An 18860-nucleotide genomic window follows, 5' to 3' on the forward strand; every position below is an offset into this window, starting at 1 on the left:
TGCCGGGCTGCTGCAGTCCAGGTTTTGGAGACGCTTTGTCTTGGTGTGCTGGAGAGAGGATGGCTGGAGCATCTTCCCTGGGGGAGGATGTACGTATGGGGTCCTCTCACCCAAACTGCAGTGAGCTGATGGAAATGCATTGCTGTCCCTGCATGTCTGTCGTCTTCTTATCATGGACTCACCTTTTCTTACATCATTTTGGTTGCAAGTTCCCCTGTGCTGTTGCCTCCCACCCATCTTGCCCAAAATGAGTTCCTTCTCCATTGCTACTCTTCACCTATCAGACTCACCACTTAGTTCCTCAAGTTCAACAAGCCTGGAGCACCTTTGGGAGAAGGGGAATGAACATACAAATATCATAAAAAGTGCTTGTTCTTATTGAGTTTATTTGCTCATTAAGGGTAAAACTGTATAATTGCCATAAACTGAATAATCTTGCTAAAGCAAGAACCCCATTTAGATCACTCTTTAAAATAACAGCTATTAATAATAATTATACATTATAGTAACGCTGATAATTACTAAGTTATAATAAGCGGTTTGCACATCTATTGACTCTTTCTGCTGCCGATTCCATGTTTTATGATCATAGTAATGAGCATGACATGGGCTTCGTAGGAAAGGTTTGGAAGGTAATTTTCAGATCCCCAAAACTTACAGACTTTGTGCTTTGACAAAGTAGGGGGAGGAAGGTGGAACAGAAAAAAAAATACAGATTTGAGGTTGATCTCTATTAATTATCATTAAGGAACGTATCTGGGGTCTGGGAGTCCTTGTGGTAGGCGCTATGCCAACACAGATCCAAGGGATCACCACTCCCTTAAGAGCTCTCAAGAACATACGTTTGCTCAGTTTGGGAAGGCATCAACTGCTTTGATGCTCAAATGCGGATTTGGGTTTTTGTTTGAAAACCTCTTGTTTGTACATGTTTTGAGGGCAAGGCAAGATGGGAAACCTGCTCCAGGCACAGAGGTTTCCTGACACGCGGCACCAAGAAGAGCAGTAGACCATCGAGCCTCGCGCCGCCTTCCCAGTGGAGAGGGTTAATTTTGGAAAGAGAGAGAAGGTTTAGCATTAGTCAGACATCAGCATGGAGATTAAACCTTTGTGGATGGACTTGAATCAGTCTGAATCTAGATGGGAGCTTCCCTTCCCAAGGTGCCTCCTGCCAAGGAGGAAGGTCCACTGTTTGAGCTCCGAAATCTGTCCCTCTTGAAGGGCCAGGCTGCTGTGACCAGGAACCAGCTTGCAGGACCCGGCAAATGACCCTCTGTAAACCTGTGATTGTCTTGGTTTTGTTTTGTCAAGCACATTTTATATATGTACATCTCACACTTGGTAAAATTAGGTAGAACCCAGAAATCAATGGGTAACAGCTGAAAAAGCCCTGCCTTGAAAAAGCTTCTAGAGGATGGAGACCAAAACAACCGTCACCTGAGCGTTGGGACATCTCTGGGCAGACTGGTGGAAGTGGGGAAGGCAGTTGCGTGATAACCGGGAGAGACTCATCTAAAATGGGAGAGACTTTTCAGAATGAAGTATGGAAAGTAGGCTGAGAGAGCAGAGGAGGTTTTCTTAAAGTGATGAAGTGCTTGAACATCATCTCGTTCAAATCAAAAAATCGTTCAGGTTGGGGAAGACTTCAGGAGGTCTCTAGTCCAACCACTTGCCCAAAGGGTCAGCATTAAGTTTGGATATTACCCCACTGCTGTAGTGGTCAGGCACATGTGATCCTAACCATGAACCCCAATATAGGAAGGGAGCGTTTTCAGAAGGGGAATTCAAAGGACAAATTCAGAAAACCCAGAGCTGGTCACTACCAGGGAATGCCAGGAGATGCCACAAAGTCAAGATGTTCCTCTGCTTGTTGAGCCTCTTTATTGATGCCTTGTGTTGGGTGACGGTGGCATAGTGGCAGTGGCCCCAGCACAGCGGGCACACCGCGATGTCCCCATCAGGTGGCCGGTCTCTGTGTCATTACGTGATTCACACCGACTTTATATGCAGACTAAGCATATGAAGAAGACTACAGACCGTGACTTGTTAGTCTTTTCTCTTATTGTAAGGGTTAGATGTCAGCCAACGCGCTGTCCATGCCTGGGCATCTGCTCTAGGGATCTTTGTGTACAATGACGATCCTTTCCCAGATATATGGGATAACTCATCACCCTCAAACCTAGGGGAGTTTTTTTCCTGCTACGTTCTGGTTTCCTGTAGAGAAAGGTGAAGGTACTGACAAGATTACTTGGTTTTAGAGTTTCCTACTAGAGACCCATAAATATCTCAAATACGTGGTTTGTGCTCGTTTGCTGGACTTGGTGACTTCTGACAAACCCATTCCCTTTCAGTCCACTGTCTCTCCTGTTGCTAATCAGCAAAATCCTGCTTGGGCGTGGGGTGAGCACCCCAAAAGTGGAGTCGTGTGGGTTAGCTCTTGCTCTGCTTTGTGCTTTGTTATGCGTGTTCAAGATGGAGCATCCCCGGGGCAGAGCCCTAGGCTTGATTTCCTCCAGTGCCACCTTCAAAATAAAATAAAATAGGCAAAAACCCTTTAGTTTTGTGTTGTGTGGCCCCAGGGAATGGAGGATACCTTCTGACTCTGCTTCTTCCATCCCAAGTGATGCCACCCCTACCTCACGTGGTCACCTCCCCACGCCATCGTGCCCTCATTGCAGTCACCTATTCTCTCAACTCTTTCTTTAGCACTTTCTGTTTAATAATTGGTGCTTTCCATTTGGTGATTAGCACTAATTAGCTAAAAGGGGAGAAGCATAGCCTCTTCCAGGGCTCCATGCTCTCTGGGGCTCCTCTTTTTTTTTTCTCTTGTCTTTTTTTTTTTTCTTTCTCCTTTTTAATACGCCACATGATTTTTGTTCAGGAGCTAATGTGTGATATTGATCTACATAATGAGCTTTTTTGACAGTCCGGGCACATTTGGGAATAATTCCTTGAGCAGATGAAATCCTTAGGCCAGAACTGCTCGTTCTCGGCAGTTTCCAAATGAAGCCACAATTGTTCAGAAGTGACAGATGAGAAATAGTTCAGGAGCTGGAAATTACACGAACTGGGAACAGATTTTTTTTGCTCCTTCCCTTCCGGATGGCATGTGACTCACTCCAAATTTGCTTGGTAATTTTATACTTGTCTCAAAACAGACTGTAAATACCAGCTCCCGGTGAAGGAGAGAGTGAGGGATGAAGTCTTGGTGTCCTGCAATGTGGTGGGAGCTCCTGTGTCTTCTCCCACCCAACCTCAGGGAAGGAGGAGCATGACTCTTACCACAAGACACTGGTCCAGAGCTTAATTCACGTGCAAACATGCCCAGCCCAGGTACAGGAGTTGATGGTTTCTTTTCTTTAAGGTGTGAGAGGCATTCAGCCATGGAAAAATAGGAAGGAGGAGAGGGCTTGGTCCAAGCTCCCTCCGCAGTGGTTGGGTGGGGGACGATGGGGATGCTAAGCCTCCTCCCCATCACTCATCCCAGCTTCTCTGGATGGGGGATGCAGAGCTTGGGGTGAACTCAGAGCCAGCACCTGACTGATGGACAAAGAACGGGCATCAGCCCCCCAGAGCGGTCCCATCTCCCACAGCAATGAGTCCCAGGGGTTTTATGTCCCATGGAAAATACTTAGTTTTGATGTCTCCTCTTGTCTTTCTTGCTGCTGGGTTCAGCCCATGTTTGCAAACCAAGCAGCTCCTGCTTGGGTCCGTACCTTGAGGAGAGACCTCCCAGGAAATCCAGCGATGCGTGCTGAACTGTGGCGCTTGAAGAGTGTCATCTGCAGGTGTTTGCAGCTGGGACGGTCCCCACTGCCCACTCTGTGCCCCCGGGCACCCCAGGTCTGGGCAGGGGAAAGGACCATGTGAGAGGGTGGTTTGGGTGGTGGCAGTCCCCTCCTCAGAGCAAACTATACCTGTCCTTGCTTGCATGACCAGATGTGTGGTCTTCATGGACTGGAAGCTCTTGTGTTGACCATGCGATGTGCAGCCACCATTAGATGTACGAGCTGTGGCTCCTTGCTCCAACCCGGGCTTTGGGAGTCTTGTAAACCTAAGTCTTGTTTGAAGAAGCATCCATGGCCACTTTCATCAGGGTGAAGGTCTCCTGGTGCTGTTTCCATCTCAGGAGACCACAGGATGACCTCTCTGTGCCTTTTGCTTGCCTGTGGAGTGTACCTTTAATTTCTGTCCCTGGTGATCGTGTGGTTTGCAGAGGTGCCCTGTTCTGTGCCAGAGAAGGTGTTTCAGTGACATGAAGGGGATGTCCTGTCTGTTGCTGGAAAACAACATTGGCCAACTTTCAAAGGAGTGTGTTACCTGGGATGGGTGCACTGGGTAGGTGCACATAGCGATCACAGGAGCACCCACCTGAACATCATTAGAGCTGCCCTTACTAGCAATGCTGCATTTGAGGTGTCATCAGCTTTTCTTCATTAGATGCACATCTTCAGATGATCTGGGTGTCAACTGTTGATGTCCTTATGTGTTCATTCCCTGGTTAAGGGACAACTGCAGAATTTGCTAAGGTTTTTAGTTCACTGTGTGGATCAGTGGAGATGAAAGTGGTCTGAATCTCTTGCAGTGGTTGAAGAGGTGTATGTGGGGTGGTGTATCCATTCTCATGTGTTGGCTTTGGAAAGGGGCTGAGGATGTAGAGGGATCTGGCTTTGTTTTGCAGCAGAACGCTTAATTCCTTGATGATCTGCGCCCTAAACGAGACTATCCTAACAGGGTTTGCAACGTAAGCCCCTGGATAATGGCTTTTATTCTGCTAGCCATAATCTACATATACATATTTAGGAGGTGGCTGTGCCCCTGGAGCAGAAACTGGAAGGAGGGATAACCCGGGCTGTCGGGACGCTTGGGTAGCTGAATCAAGCCTTAAAGTTAATGACTTAATTTGTATATACATCTGTTTGCATTTGCACAGCCGCCTTTTCTCCTGTGCTCTGTATTTTGACTTTAACCAGTAAGAAGATGTTAAAAGCCTACATACAGAACACTTAGCGATTCAGGCTCCCACCTCTGAAGGTTTGTGTCTTGGCTGGGCTGTCTGCTGGTTTCCCAGAGTCAGTTTGCATCCTGAGGATGCTCTATCTTAAAAACATCATAAAGCCCCTACGTCTTCTGTAGAGCTGTTCTCCTGCAGAGCTCACGCTAGCGAGCTGGTGAGGTGGGCAAGGGTTTTATCCCCCTGGAAGCACTGGTCCCTCAGAGCCAGGAAAGGACCTCTTCATGTTGCTCCAGCCAGCAGAACCATGGATCTGTGGTGCTTGGTTGTCTGGCAGAGCAGGACTGGGTTTGAGAGAGGAAGCACCCATGTCTGGTCAAGATGAACGTGGGCTTGTGCCTCCGTGGAGGTGATACCTTTGCTGAGGCACGGGCTCGGGGCTGTGCTGGCTCGGAGCTCAGCCGGAGGGATAGCTTTGTTTCTTCTGTGGTTGCCAGTCGACTGGTTGATGCAGAACATGCTTTATTGTTTTGCAGGGTTTTTCCCTTTTTTGCTCCTTCTAGTCCATTTTTAACAAGGAGAGGTTTTAAAAATAGATTCTGGTGTGATCTCTGTTTCACCTCCACGTGCAAACCTCGCTGGACCATTTATAGCCATGCCGTTGACTCAGCATCATTTACTGCTGCCGTCCTAGAGAAGCTTTTCAATTATCATCCTCTTCCTCACACTCCTGTCCATCATCCCCAGCTTATCACCCTTACCCAGCACAGCTAATGTCGTGGGCTTTTTAAATTAAGCTTTTTAATTTTGTTTTTCTCATGTGCATGTATCTGGAGGTTTTCAGTAGTTTGGGTTTTAAGAAGGAGGATAAGCAAAATGTCCGTTGTCCTTAGATGTAGGAATATTACAGAAATGGGACTTTGTTTTGTTTGTGCATGCATGGAAACTCTAAATGTGACCACCTAGGATTATTATAAATGTTATTGGATGTACAGCAAAAGTATCCTGCCTGTGGTAACTGGTGATAGGATTTGGCTACTGGTTTTTTAGGCTTTCTATAATTACTGGGAAATCATTTCTTGCCTTTTTTTATTTTACTTTCTCAGGCCCCCTCCATTCTCGGCGTCTCTCCTGAAGGGATGGAGAACTCGTCGGTGGCATCGGCCTCCTCGGAGGCAGGGAGCAGCCGCTCTCAGGAGATCGAGGAGCTGGAGCGTTTCATCGACAGCTACGTCCTGGAGTACCAGGTCCAGGGGCTGCTGACGGATAAAACGGAGGGGGACGGCGAGAGCGAGAAGACGCAGTCCCACGTCTCGCAGGTGGGTGAAGGGCACAGCGTGGGGTGGGAGAGGGGCTTGTCGCCTGAGTTGGGGATGCACGTCCAGCTGAAGCAGCTTTCTGAGCGTTGGGGTGTAAAGCAGGACATGATAAAAGACTGCATTTGGGGCAACTTGCTTGTTCAGCCAGATATGAGGTCTCCAACCAGTTGGTAGAGGTCTCCTGCCAACTGGGTTTTGTTTTTCCGTGGTCTCAAGGTGCGTGTCCTGAAGCTTTTTGACTTCTCCAAGGTTCTTATTTATAAATGAAGGACATTTAATTTGTAAATGAAGGGTGCCTCTCTCCATTCCAAACAGCATGTTGCTTCGCCAGGGTGGAAAAATCCTGGAGGGATTGGGAAGAGCTGCAGCAGGGGGGTGCTCGGTAATGAGATATCCTCCTGTCCGTATGCACAGGGGTGTCCATGAAACAACCAAGACCAGAAGGTCAATCAAAAGCCCCAAATGCTGCTCAAAAGTGTGGGTTTTGTGGGCATTTTAGTATGTGCAATAACCTGTTTGCTTGTTTCATGTCAGAGAAGGAAATTGCTGTATTTCAGAGGATGGGAATACCCAGCAAACAGAAAGGTGGTTTTAGCAGGGGTGTGGTTTGGTGTTGTCATTAGGAATGACATGGTCCTACTTAGGTTTGTTCCCAAAATGGACGTTTTAGGTCCAATGGAAGGAGAAATGAAATCTCCTGAACTGTTGTTATTGTTGTTTCGGAGGGAAATCGTTTGTATTCCGGTGCCACGGTGTGCCAGATGCGTGCTGAAGATGTGAACTCTCAAAGGGATAAGGAGCCTGTGGTGCAGGGAGCGGTGAGCTCGGGTCTGTGCCCGTGGGCTTATAAGGCTTCCATGATCCTCCATTTGTGATAGAGGTACTTTCCTACCCCGCAGGGCTCCCAGTAGGGTAAAACATTTAGGTTAGAAACCACTTACATATTGGTTATGAGGACAAAATAAGAATAGTAAGACTGAAGGGTCATAAGGGTAAGGATATGGCCATCATTAGATAGCTGAGATGTGTTTGAGCTGCTGGAGGGGTCTGCTGGTCTGATTTGGGTCTTTGTCTCTTTATATGAGGTGCAAGGGAGACTGCTCCCGAGCAGAGATCCCCGGACCACTTCACATTAGGTCTTAATGTTAGTTTAACAGCTAACGAGACTGCATGGCAAAGCCAAGCTGGGGGTATGATGATGGCGAGGAGGGCAGTCTCCAGGCTGGGTTTGTCCGGGACCACGACCTCCTCTAGCACACAGAGAAGTTTTGTTGCAGGTCGTTTTGTCTCTCATTTCACGCTCAAGTCTATTAATTGCTTACAAATGAGGCCCTGCCTCCCTAGGGCTTTGTTTTGCCTTTAAATTGGGAGGAGCAGTTGGAGTAGCGAGGTCAAGGCACTCTCCTGCCAGCTGCCAGAGGTGCCCACTTCTCCTGTCCCCTGGCCCGTGCACTCCATGTGCTGGCAGTGGCGATCGCAAAAAACAGTGTCCCCGAATCCAGCAGAGAGGAGCTTTCCTTCCACCCCAGGAGTGGGCCTCATGAAGTTCAACAAGGCCAAGTGCAAGGTCCTGCACCTGGGTCTGGACAGTCCCCAGTATCAGCACAGAATGGGGGATGGATGGGTGGAGAGCAGCCCTGCAAAAAAGGACTTGGGGACATCGGTGGGTGACAAATCAGACATGAGCTGGCAATGTGCGCTTGCAGCCCATGCCAAAAAAGAAAGCCAAGCGTATCTTGGGTTGCATCACAAGAAGCGTGGCCAGCAGGTCAAGGGAGGTGATTCTCCTCGTCTAGTCCCAGAGACCCCACCTGGAGTATTGCATCCAACTCTGGGGTCCCCCATTCAAGAAGGACATGGACCTGTTAGAGTGGGTCCAGAGGAGGCCACAAAAATGGTCAGAGGGCTGGAACACCTCTGCTATGAGGAAAGGCTGAAAGAGTTGGGGTTGTTCAGCCTGGAGAAGAGAAGGCTCCAGGGAGACCTTATTGCAGCCTTTAAGTGCTTAAAGGGGGCTTAGAAGAAAGATGAGGACAGACTTTTTAGTAGGGCCTGTAGCGATAGGACAAGGAGGAATGGTTTTGAACTAAAAGAAGGGGTCGATTCAGTCTAGATATAAGGAAGAAATTCTTTACGATGAGGGTGGTGAAACACTGGCACAGGTTGCCCAGAGAGGTGGTGGATGCCCCATTCCTGGAAACATTCAAGGTCAGGTTGGACGGGGCTCTGAGCAACCTGATCTGGTTGAAGATGTCCCTGCCCATGGCAGGGGGTTGGACCTAGATGATCTTTGAAGGTCCCTTCCAACCCAAACCATTCTGTGATTCTGTATACAAAGGATCCCGTCCTTATCTAATATCAGCAGTGTTTATCTGATTTATCTGAGCTATGCAGGTTTGCTGGAGCTGAGGATCTGATCCAGAGCTTTGGACCCTTTATATGTTAGCTTGGTGTAAAGAAATTACCAATCAAAGGAACCTTTTTAAGAATAGATTTTGCTGAAGAGTTTTTTTACAATTTGAGGATCAAAGCTGTTAGAAGTGGGAGAAAATAAATCTAAAAATCAAGTGATCCAAAGTACTTTATAGTGCATTTTTTTAACCTAAGACTGGAAAATGGCTGTGTTTGAAGTGACGCTTTGGAGGGGCTTCAGGTCAAACAAAGTGCTGCTTTGTTTAACATGTCAAGTTTAGAAATACTATTGAATTAGAAATAAATTAATAGTCAAAGTTTTACAGCCTGTCCACAGCTCTGCCCATCTTCGGGACAAAAGCTGCTAATTCTTGTGGCAGACCATGTGCAATTTTTGCATTAAGATCCTTGGTTGCCACAACCAAATCCATCTTCCAGTTGTGGAAATGGGATTTTAACTTCCCTCCGTCACCTGCCCTGAAAAATAGGAGCTGCTGGGGTTTTTTGTGACTATCTAGGGATGCTGCCTTTAAAGATGGTCAGGTTTTATTTTAAAAGAAAAATTAATAATAATGAAAGATCTGAACATTGAACCCTTTAATTAGACACCTTTTAGTGGCATCTCAAATTAAGCAGCTGAATGTGGTTGCACCCCAGACCATTGGTATCTACGTGAAATTAGGATTTCTGTGTGAAACTCCAGCAAAATGCAGTATTTCATATTTTTAGGGCTGTATATGGGACAAGGAGTGAGGATGGACTTTTACATAGGTCGCCTGCTTTTATCGAGCCATGTCTTAAGGGATGGGTTAGGAAGTAATTATCTGTTGTCTCCCACAGATATTAATTTTCCCACCTCGCATCCCAGATTTGTGTAAGAAATAACTAGGAATTTTTATTTCTGATTTTCTCTTCCTGATCACTTCTTATCAAAGCAAGCAATAAGCACTCACGTATCCTGCAACCTGCTGGAGTAACTCTGGTGGAAGCCAGCCTGATTGAAGGTGACGTGTTCCCTCTTAATGAGAGCTGGAGGAAAAAGGATGCGTTTATGGTGAAGGCACTGGACTGAGACCAAGAAAATTGTTTTTAACTGCAAGGTTCTGCCGGCAACTTAATCTTTAACTTTGGGCAAGTTACTTAATCTCTCTGCGGTTCGTTTCCTTGTGGCTGTAATAACGTTTTCCTTGCCTGAGAGAGGATAAATCCACTCACCCATGTGTGTGAGATGCTCAGATGGTACCACATCCCCGGATGAGTGTTGTCCGTGCCAGGGGAAGGAAGGAAAGGTGCATTGTATACTCCTCCATCCTCCACGCCGCTCGCAGGGGAGCTGAATCCATCTCCAGTCTAGAGAATCCCAGAGTGTAGACATTTCCATCATGAGGGTGTCTCCAGCCTTGCTCCCACCAGAAAAAAAAGAGGAAAGTCAGAGGGAAAATGCAATTTTCTTTTGGCTGTGGATATAATAATGGGTGAGCTGTACCTTGCGAGAACTTTCCAGGCATGTGGTTGCACTCAAAATTGTTAAAGGAGATATGCATAGGTCTAGCAGAAGGCTCTCAAGTGTGATAGCATCATGAGCTTCTCCAGATAGGTCAGCAGAAGTGGCAGGAGAGCAATGGGCAGCTCATCAAACAGCTCATTAAAGGCGAGGCTGATGTTTCCCATCTGGTTGAACTAGCATGGGCTCTCCGATGAGGGCAGAGCTGAGCAGATATGGTGAGCAGTTCTAGTGGTGGCTCTTCCTCTTATTTGTGGGCTCATCTGTACTTGTCAAGAAGCTCTCAGGTAGTTGCTGTTTGTATGGAATTGCATTTTCATTTTTCTTGGCACATCAGCCTTGGTGACGGCATCCAAGAGGTGAGTGTTTCCAGAGCAGTCAAGTGCTTCCAGGATGAAGGACCTCAGAAATGGAACTGGTCACCAAGGTTCAGCCTTAACTTTGGGAGGGGGCAACAAAATGACTTTAAGATTTAGCAGCATCTTTTGTGTTTGTTTGCTTGATTATTTTTTTTATTTTATTTTATTTTTTTCCCCAGTATGGTGCAACTCTTAATTTCTTTGGGGAAAAACCCCCAAATGACCCCAAATTGAATTATTTTTGTGGAGGCACCTTACTGTCAAACCTTGGGGGAAACAATAGGTCATGTTCCAGAGCTGCTCGCCTCTGCCATGGGCTGTGCTGTCCTGCCGACCTCCCGCTATGGCCGGGAAGTCCCCGATGCCCATGTCCTTCACCACGGGGCGAAGCTGGTGTGACAGCAGGGCTGCCATCCAGGCTGCCAGCTGCGGCATACGGCAATGGCCAAATCTGCAGCTTTGAGCTCTGTTTTCTGTTTTCTTTAAAATAAAAACACAGGGGTTTGGCAGCTCAGGACTCATATCTGTCTCCGAAGCAAACGGAGTTGTGAAAAGCAGAAAATTCCCAACTTTCCATGGAAGACTCCATGGAAAAGAGTAATCAAGTCAAGCTGCCCTGGTGCATACCACACGCCTGAGATACCAAACACCGTTGGAGTCTGCAAGGAAATACTGGGGATGGATTTTATTGCAAAGCATCATTTCAAGTGCCTTCCTGCAATGGTTCCTGCACCTTCCCTCTGTTCACCGTCGGTGGGTGGAGCGTTTCCAAGCCAAAGCCTTTGGAATCATCCTCAAAAAGGGGGGGGCCACATGTGTACGGTGATGCCCACGGCCAGACGGTGTTTCCTGTGCGCTGTGGACTGACACAGCAGTTTTCCCCAGCACAGCTATTATTTTACACAATCCCTTTTTTTATGCCTTTTACAGTGGACGGCGGATTGTAGCGAGCAGCTTGATGGCAGCTGTTCCCCATCCCGAGGGAAGAGCTCGTCGTCTCACGAACACAATCAGGTAGGGGTTGTGTTTAGCTCTTCCTCACCAAACCTTTGCTTTTGTTCTTGTACTGCTTCATCAGGCAGCGCGGAGCCTGCGTGTGCTGCCAGCTTTCCCTCTCCCGTGGAAGTGGAGACGTGTCCCGCTGCTCAGCATCCGAAAGCTCACTCCCACCGAAACCATGGGAGATGGGTAACATCCCAATGTGCGATGGATGCTTTGACCAGGAGCTTATTGTTCTGCGATACAGGGGAAAAAATATGGAGTGTCCCATTTATTCCTGAAGAGCTTCTTATTGCCACCTGTGCGAGGGACCTATTTGGAGCATCAAAGCTGACTTGGAAGTATGAGATGTAGGTGGGGTGAGGGGTTTTTGTGTAGCTGTGCTTCTTGGTTATGTGCTGCAGCACAAGGATGGTGTTGCGGGGAAGAGGATTAAATAGTTGAGAGGGTGAACTGGGAGAAGCAGCAAAATTGCACGTGCTGAGAGCCTGTGTTGGGTTTGCAATGACAGAAGCCAGGTGTGAGTCGCTTTTTGGTGATTGTACGTGGTGTGAACATCAGTGAAGAGTATCTACCAAGCACTGCTGGCATCACTGGAGGTGGCTTTCCCTACTCCGTGTGAGCACCGGCGTGGGAGAGGGATGGGTAGGGTGGAGGCATGGGTTTGACCATTGTCACATGGTTGAGGAGCTGCTGTGCCACCATGAGACCATCAACCCTGTAAGAGCAGCGTTCACCTGAGGAGGTATGAGACCGAGCTGGCTTTAGGAAAGGGTGAAGCAGCATTGGCAGTTGCTGTGGCTGATGGATGTCCCACCCGGAGAAGGGGCTTCAGGCCAGTGGTTTTGGTGCTCTTGCCCTGCTTGATGTCCTCCAGGCTTCAGTCCCACATGTGGGATCCGTGAGAAGAAGCCTGGGAGCCCCTTGCAGGGCAGTACAAGAGGACGTGCTGGTCTAAGCAGTGCGTATTGTAGCTTCCGCATCCCGTTTTGGGCATGGCTTCTTCCCACACAGAGCCGTGCTGGAAGCTGCTCGGCTGCGGGATGGGGGCTCACGCGTCCCCTCCCTGCCACATGCCTGGATGCAAGGGTGCTGGGAGCATCTATACAAACACCTGCACACCACAAAGACAAGATCTTGTTGTGTAGGAAGCTGTACGGAGGCGCTGCTTCGGATGGGCCTCGGAAGGTGCCAGACAGAATTGTGGATTTAATTTATTATAGCTTTGATCTGTTCCAAAATATTCGGCAGCAAAGCCTCGTCCAGGCTCCCTCTCAGCGTTGCAGCCGGCTGCTTGAAATTCAGCTGGGAGGCTGGTCGTTTCCATCGAGCCTCCTTGGGTTGCTCGGGGTGTTAGCAGGACGGGTGTTCTCCCCGGGGAAGAAGGTCCCTGGCTCTTCGCCCAAGGGCTCAGCTGATGTGCCAGTCTCTGGTGGGTACCACAGGAGGATGCGGGAGTCACATGGGAATGATGCTTTCCTGACTCCAATCAACGCAGCCCTGACATCTTCCATCTACCTTGTGCCGTGCTCTCTCTTGTCTCAACTTGTGGGTTTTTTATTGGTTTTTTTTTTTTTTCCTGGGCATTAAACCTACTTGATCTCCTCCAGCATGGAGCTTGTTTTCTATCCACAAATAACATTCACTGATGCCCAAACTCTTTTCCTGGCGTTTGGGCTCTCTCCCAGTCTGCAGCGGAGCTTATAATTATCTCTCTCCTTGTTGGGCTTCCTTTAACAGCAAGTAACAAATTTTCCTTGGCACCAAAGAGGAGCTGCAAGCTATTGTTCTTCTGTCCAGGCAAGCGTTTCTCTTGCTGTTCCTGATATACGAGTGAAACACTGCTGGTGAGGACAAGGTTCAGTTTATTACCGTTTCTAGCTGTTGATTTTTCACTAATAGCTTTAAACATTAAAAAAAAAATTCATTAATAAGGTGTTTGTCTTGAATGTAAATTATCAATCACTTTTCAAACCTGCTAAGGAAAAAGCTGGCTAATTACTTCCAAAGGGAAGTTAAGGGTTTTTTGTTGCAATGTTTGAAGGCTTTGCTTGGAAAATCGAATTCCTGTTTTTCTTATTTTATTTCCAGCTGAGATTTCTGCATTGCCGGTTGTGCAATACGCACCAGTCTTAGTTGAAAAATACTTGGATATGAGATTTCTGCTGGCTTCAGCTACTGTGAAAATGTGGGTTATGTATCGGTGACCATGATATGCCTCACACAGTTCTAATCTGACCATCCGAAAGGGCATTTATATGGAAATCCAGGTTGGTCCTGGAAATATATTCATCATCTGGTTCCTTTTCTGTGAAGGCAGAGTAGTCCAGGGCCACATTTTCAAAGTAATTGGCTTCCTAAAGGTTATAGGGGAGCCTAGCGTGAAGCTGACTTTCCTATGCATGAAGATCCTTCTCTGTATCCCTAAGTACTTGATGCCTTTGAAATTCTTGTCTCCAGGATCCATAAAGGTTAAGGCAAGTAAAAGAAAGATTTTTTTATGTGTGTGTGTAGGTGTATTATGTATTTATATAGACACTTACATATAATATGTGCGTGCATAAGCATCCACAGGATGTTGTATAAGTGCGGGGCTGAGAACGATTCCTGGATAATGTGCAATTTAAGGGTAATAATAAGGTGTCTTGATGCAACCTGCAGTCCAGGATATTCTTAAATTGCTGTTTTTCTGACAGCAATTGGGTATCTGTGGGAAAGACCACCCTATACTTGCCCTGCTCTTTTACTCATTGGTGAGACATCTGCTATAAGCAGCTGTGGGAGACTATGTGAGGGTCAGTGCCTGTAGGCTGGCGCTTGTGCATCCCAGACAAAGCAGTGGCTTAAAAATGGGGAAAATTCCCCCTGGAAACCTTTTACTTTGGTCTTTCCAGTTCTCTGGGCAGGTGGCTGCGAGAAGATGGTCTGCTCATGGAGGATCTCATGAGATACACTTCGTGAACTCCTGGTGCGCTGAGAAAATCCTGGCCTCACAATTACATTCAGCTCATCTATAGTTCTCCTTGTTTCCTACTGTGAACGCTTTCGTTTGCTGCATGGCGTTGCCGTGCTCTGCTAAGCCCCGCTGCATTTGAGCGGTACCTCCAGAAGGTCTGCTAGCACCGTTTGAGCCTCTGGGGTGAAGACCACTCCATTGAGGGACGCAAGATACTATCTGAGCATCGTATTGCCTCTGTAAATGAGAAAAGTTTAGATAATGGAATAATTTTAAATCTTTTTAAGGTTGGATTTTTTTTTTTTTTCTAAAAAGACCCAGTGGGAAGATTTTATATAATGCTTTATTTACATTCCCCTTGTGAGGCTGTTGCAAATAGGAAGCTCTTTGATATATTTCTGAGAGCAATTCATTAAGTAAAAGACTTCTGGTATGGTATGTATTTAGAGAGCCAGCGGAGCTCTTGGTACATGAAAGGCCTGGCAGCAGCTCCATCCCAGGCTCCCCTTATGTAAAGGGCATTAACAAAAACCAGAGCAACTCTGCGGGTTTGTCCCATTTCTCCAGGCGGTGGGAGAGGGAGCGCTGAAAATCCTCCTTCCTGGCCAAGTCCATCCCTTCCCCCATGGTGGCTGGCTGTCACCCATCATCACCAAGAAGAAGCCTGTGTTGTTGGCAGTAAATGGGACTGCAATTTATTTTACTGCTTATTTGCATGTGTGTCCATGTCCCACCAGGTGCAGCAGGGACTTGTTGCATGATTGGGGACCTCAGAGGCTTCTCCAGTTGATGGTCATGTTGCCTATCTACTGAGCAGTGAAGGAGGAGGCAGGGTGTGTGGATCACATCTGGATTATCCTACACCCTGCTGGTAGCAGCCTTCTGGTGTCCTCCTGGAGGAGCTGGTGGTGGAGGAGATGGTTTGCCTTCCCATTAAGCCCGTAGAAACAGCAGCACGCCTGTGGCAGGCAGAGGGGTGGGTTTCCGCTCTTGGGCGTTCGTTGAAGATGATTAGCTGGCCGTTGGTTGAAGATGATTAGCTGGCCGTTGGTTGAGGATGATTAGCTGGCCGTTGGTTGAAGATGATTAGCTGGCCGTTGGTTGAGGATGATTAGCTGGCCGTTGGTTGAAGATGATTAGCTGGCCGGGGTCAAGAGCATCCCAAGGGCTGCGCTATCAAGTTAACAGCATAAGATGTTGAGTGTCCTGCGTTGTTTGGTAGCGTGGAGGTGTAGAGGGCTTTGCAGGGATTGTGTGCCGTTGTCACCAAGCCTGGCACGTCCTGCCAAAGGATGTGTGAACCCAAGCCCAAGCCTTGCTGATAAGGAAAGCATGAGAAGTTCCCACAAAATCAAATGTAATATCACACGAAACTTTATCTCTGATGTCTCCATGACTCAAAGAAGCACAGTGCTGTGCTAGTGCCAAAACGTTTCCAGGCAGGAGATGCTTTGCGTCGTGTGAGCTCAGACTGTAGGCAGAGGACATCTGACCTGCCTGCATCTGGGGAGGTGCAGCCGGGGGAGGTGTCTTTGACTGCTGTGTGTGGGGTGGGAGCAGAGCAGATCCACTTAAACCTTTCAGGTCCCTCTTTTATGTGTCTCACCTGAACCTCAAAACCCCCTCCGATGGTGAGCACTTGGCTTCCAACCATATGAAGTGATGGCTGGAAAAGCTGCTATGTTGCCAAAGCAAAGGCAACGGTAGGGATGGGGCGACGTGTGAAGGTTGTCTCTTGGGAAACAGCAGATTTCAATGCACAATGGAACTGAATTTTATAAAAAGTGGAAAAACCCAAGTGTCAGTGCAGATTTTTCTTGCAATTCCAGAGATTTTTTTTGCACGCATCTGTGCTGCTTGACCACCTGGGGTCAAACACCAGGAAATCCTCCCCGATGAATGATGCAGAGGCAGGTGACAAGGGATCGCGGTCTCGGGCAGTGGCCACATCACTAGGTCCAGAGTTGGACTGAGGCTCCTGCGACCAGCACCGCCGTCATGTAAACTTCTCAAGTCAGCGGTGAAGTCGTCGGCTTGCTGGCTTAAATCCGCTGACATCAGCAGGCAGTGTGTAATGCCCCAAATCCTTGCCTAACCAGATCAACGCTGGAGATCTGGGTGGGTGCTGCTTGTGAAGAGGCTGGCAGGATCTCCTGACTGAAGATGTAATTCATTTCCCTGTGCTGGTAGACAGCCTGTGTCTGGCGTTAGTTGCCCGTCCTTGGGTCCTGATCTGAAGCGCGGTGATTTTCTTGCTCAGCAAAACGTGAGGGATGATCCTGGGGGCAGTTTGGGGTTCTCCATCTCACTCAGCCTCTTGTATCATAGCCCAGGGCCAATTTGTACACTGAATTTGATTGAGGTTGGCCCACACGCTGAAGACCTGTTGGGACAAGTGGGTGCTAGCAGATGCTACAGTTGCCATTGTCTCATTTCCAAAAGAAAAAGAGAAAGCGAAAGACAGGGAGTTATTCTGAGGCTTTGCCAGTGAATACAGGTTGGTGTAGCCCTGCCTGACGGAGGAAGAAATTAAATCTTTAAGTGGGGTGACCTGCCCATGATCAAAGAGCAGCTCTGAGAAAACCAGTCACTTAATGGTTTTCTGCCTGCAATTGCTGGGTGACACTCCCTCCGTGTAGTGAATGCAGCCCCGTTCAATTACGGTCGGAGAGGATTGCTGAGAAAGAAGTCAAGTCCTTTAGCTAATATATAGGTTTAACTTTCTCTGGGACTTCTTGTAGCTTTATGCAGTACATTGAGAAGAAAGAAGCTGGAAATTTATTCGTACTAAAATGTTTAGAGTAATCTTACATTTTTTCGTAAAAGGTGCCTTTAAAATTATTAAAATAATTGTTTTCATATAAATCATTATTTTTCCACAGAAAAATTGGAGTGGTTGTTCTAGAATAGGTTTAGAAGAGCAGGGAGATTTTGCATTAAATGCTTGGAGTCTGGTGTCAAAATTCTGCGTCACTGCAAGATTTAGTTGCAGCACATGAAAACCTCTGCTGTGGAAAAATCTCAAAAAGGACCTTTTACATGATAGCTGTCTTCTCTTCTGACCAGGATTAAGACTCAAAGTTTGGGAGCCATTTGAAGGACACCCCACAGCCTGGTCTAGGGAGCTCCTTGTAGGTGCCGTGGTGGAACAGTTGTTAATGCTGGGGGGTACCTCAGAGGCTCTTGTGTCCTGAGAAGTCCTCTAGCTTTCCGTTGTTTTTCTTTTTCCTGTGGCCCATCTTAAACTGTGAATGCTGTACATTGAATATTCAGATTTTTACATACAATTCAACATGAATCCCGTCAAGAATCCACTGATGTCTTCAAGCCACTTAAAGCTAGTGGCATTGCCATGCTTGGTCTACACCTCTACCAACACAGCCGACTTCACCCATACTTATCGTCACTGAGAGCAACCACGTAGGTGGTCACCGCGTTCCCGTTTATTGCCTGTGCATTGGGGAAAGTTATCTTTTTCTGCAAATGGGATTTTCAAACTTGCACTGAAGCAGCAGAAAGTATTAACTCTTGAGCTGGCAAAGAGAGCGGGATTAATTAGTTTCACGCCTCAAAGAGCTAGCTGCAAAGGTGAAAATTGCAGTGTAAGCGAAACATACGATTATTGCTAATTAAAATGCAAATGTTACATTTGACAGCTAGTTTCCGAAGGAGGGTGGCTGGCAGTGTTAATGTGCACAAGCCTCACTGTTCCCAAGAGGGTGCAGAGCTTGGTCAGAAGGATTGGCATGGATGAAGGCAACTGCTGGGAATCAGACTCCGGAGGGGGGGATGTTTCCCTCCAAGCCCCAAAGTGTGGCTCAGAGGTCCCATCTGCTGGTGAGTGTAGACCATGAATGGTAGGTGGAGGACACCAAGTAAGAGCTGGGAACAAGAGTTCAAGGGTTGTTTGGGGTGTTGGGAGAGACTAGGAGAGTCTTGGTCTTTTGAGGGCACAGCAGAGAGTAACGGGGCCTGATGATGGGGGATTGGGTTGGCAGGAGGCACGGGCATGGGATGGAGAACTTTATGCCATTACAACTGTTTCTTCAGCTTTTGTCAGAGCTGCGGACAAATCTGTTCCTGCAACATGCTGAATTAATTTAGCAAGAGCACTGTGTGGGAAACATGTAGGTGGCCATGCTGCGGGATGGAGGGTGAGCAGTGCCGCATCTCACCGCCGTGGAGCCTCGGCTTTCTGCTGAAGTCCAGCTGCCTTATGGGTTTGGGATGTGGTTTTTATGGTTTTTGCGATGATGCTGGTGGAGGGTTTTTGTTGCTTGGTTGTTGTTGTTTAAGGAACAATCGCTACCTGTATACTCTCACCTGCTCCTCCAGCATCACCCATGAGGTTGGTGTGAGC

At 47.6% G+C, this 18860-nt stretch overlaps 1 protein-coding gene across 4 annotated transcripts in view; it reads left to right on the plus strand.

Moving 5' to 3' along the window:
• Positions 1–18860, plus strand: part of LOC142075272 (CBP80/20-dependent translation initiation factor-like) — a 143757-nt gene that overhangs the window by 23461 nt on the left and 101436 nt on the right. For 2 of the 4 annotated variants that reach the window (XM_075136408.1, XM_075136407.1), the window contains exons 2-3: positions 6058–6270; positions 11476–11559. In XM_075136408.1, the coding sequence (XP_074992509.1) occupies positions 6091–6270; positions 11476–11559 (264 nt within the window). In that variant the 5' untranslated portion in view covers positions 6058–6090. The remainder of the gene's footprint in view (positions 1–6057; positions 6271–11475; positions 11560–18860) is intronic. The other 2 variants (XM_075136410.1, XM_075136411.1) reach the window with 1 other exon arrangement.

The sequence above is a fragment of the Calonectris borealis genome, chromosome Z, assembly GCF_964195595.1.
Source record: "Calonectris borealis chromosome Z, bCalBor7.hap1.2, whole genome shotgun sequence".
NCBI lineage: Eukaryota > Metazoa > Chordata > Aves > Procellariiformes > Procellariidae > Calonectris > Calonectris borealis.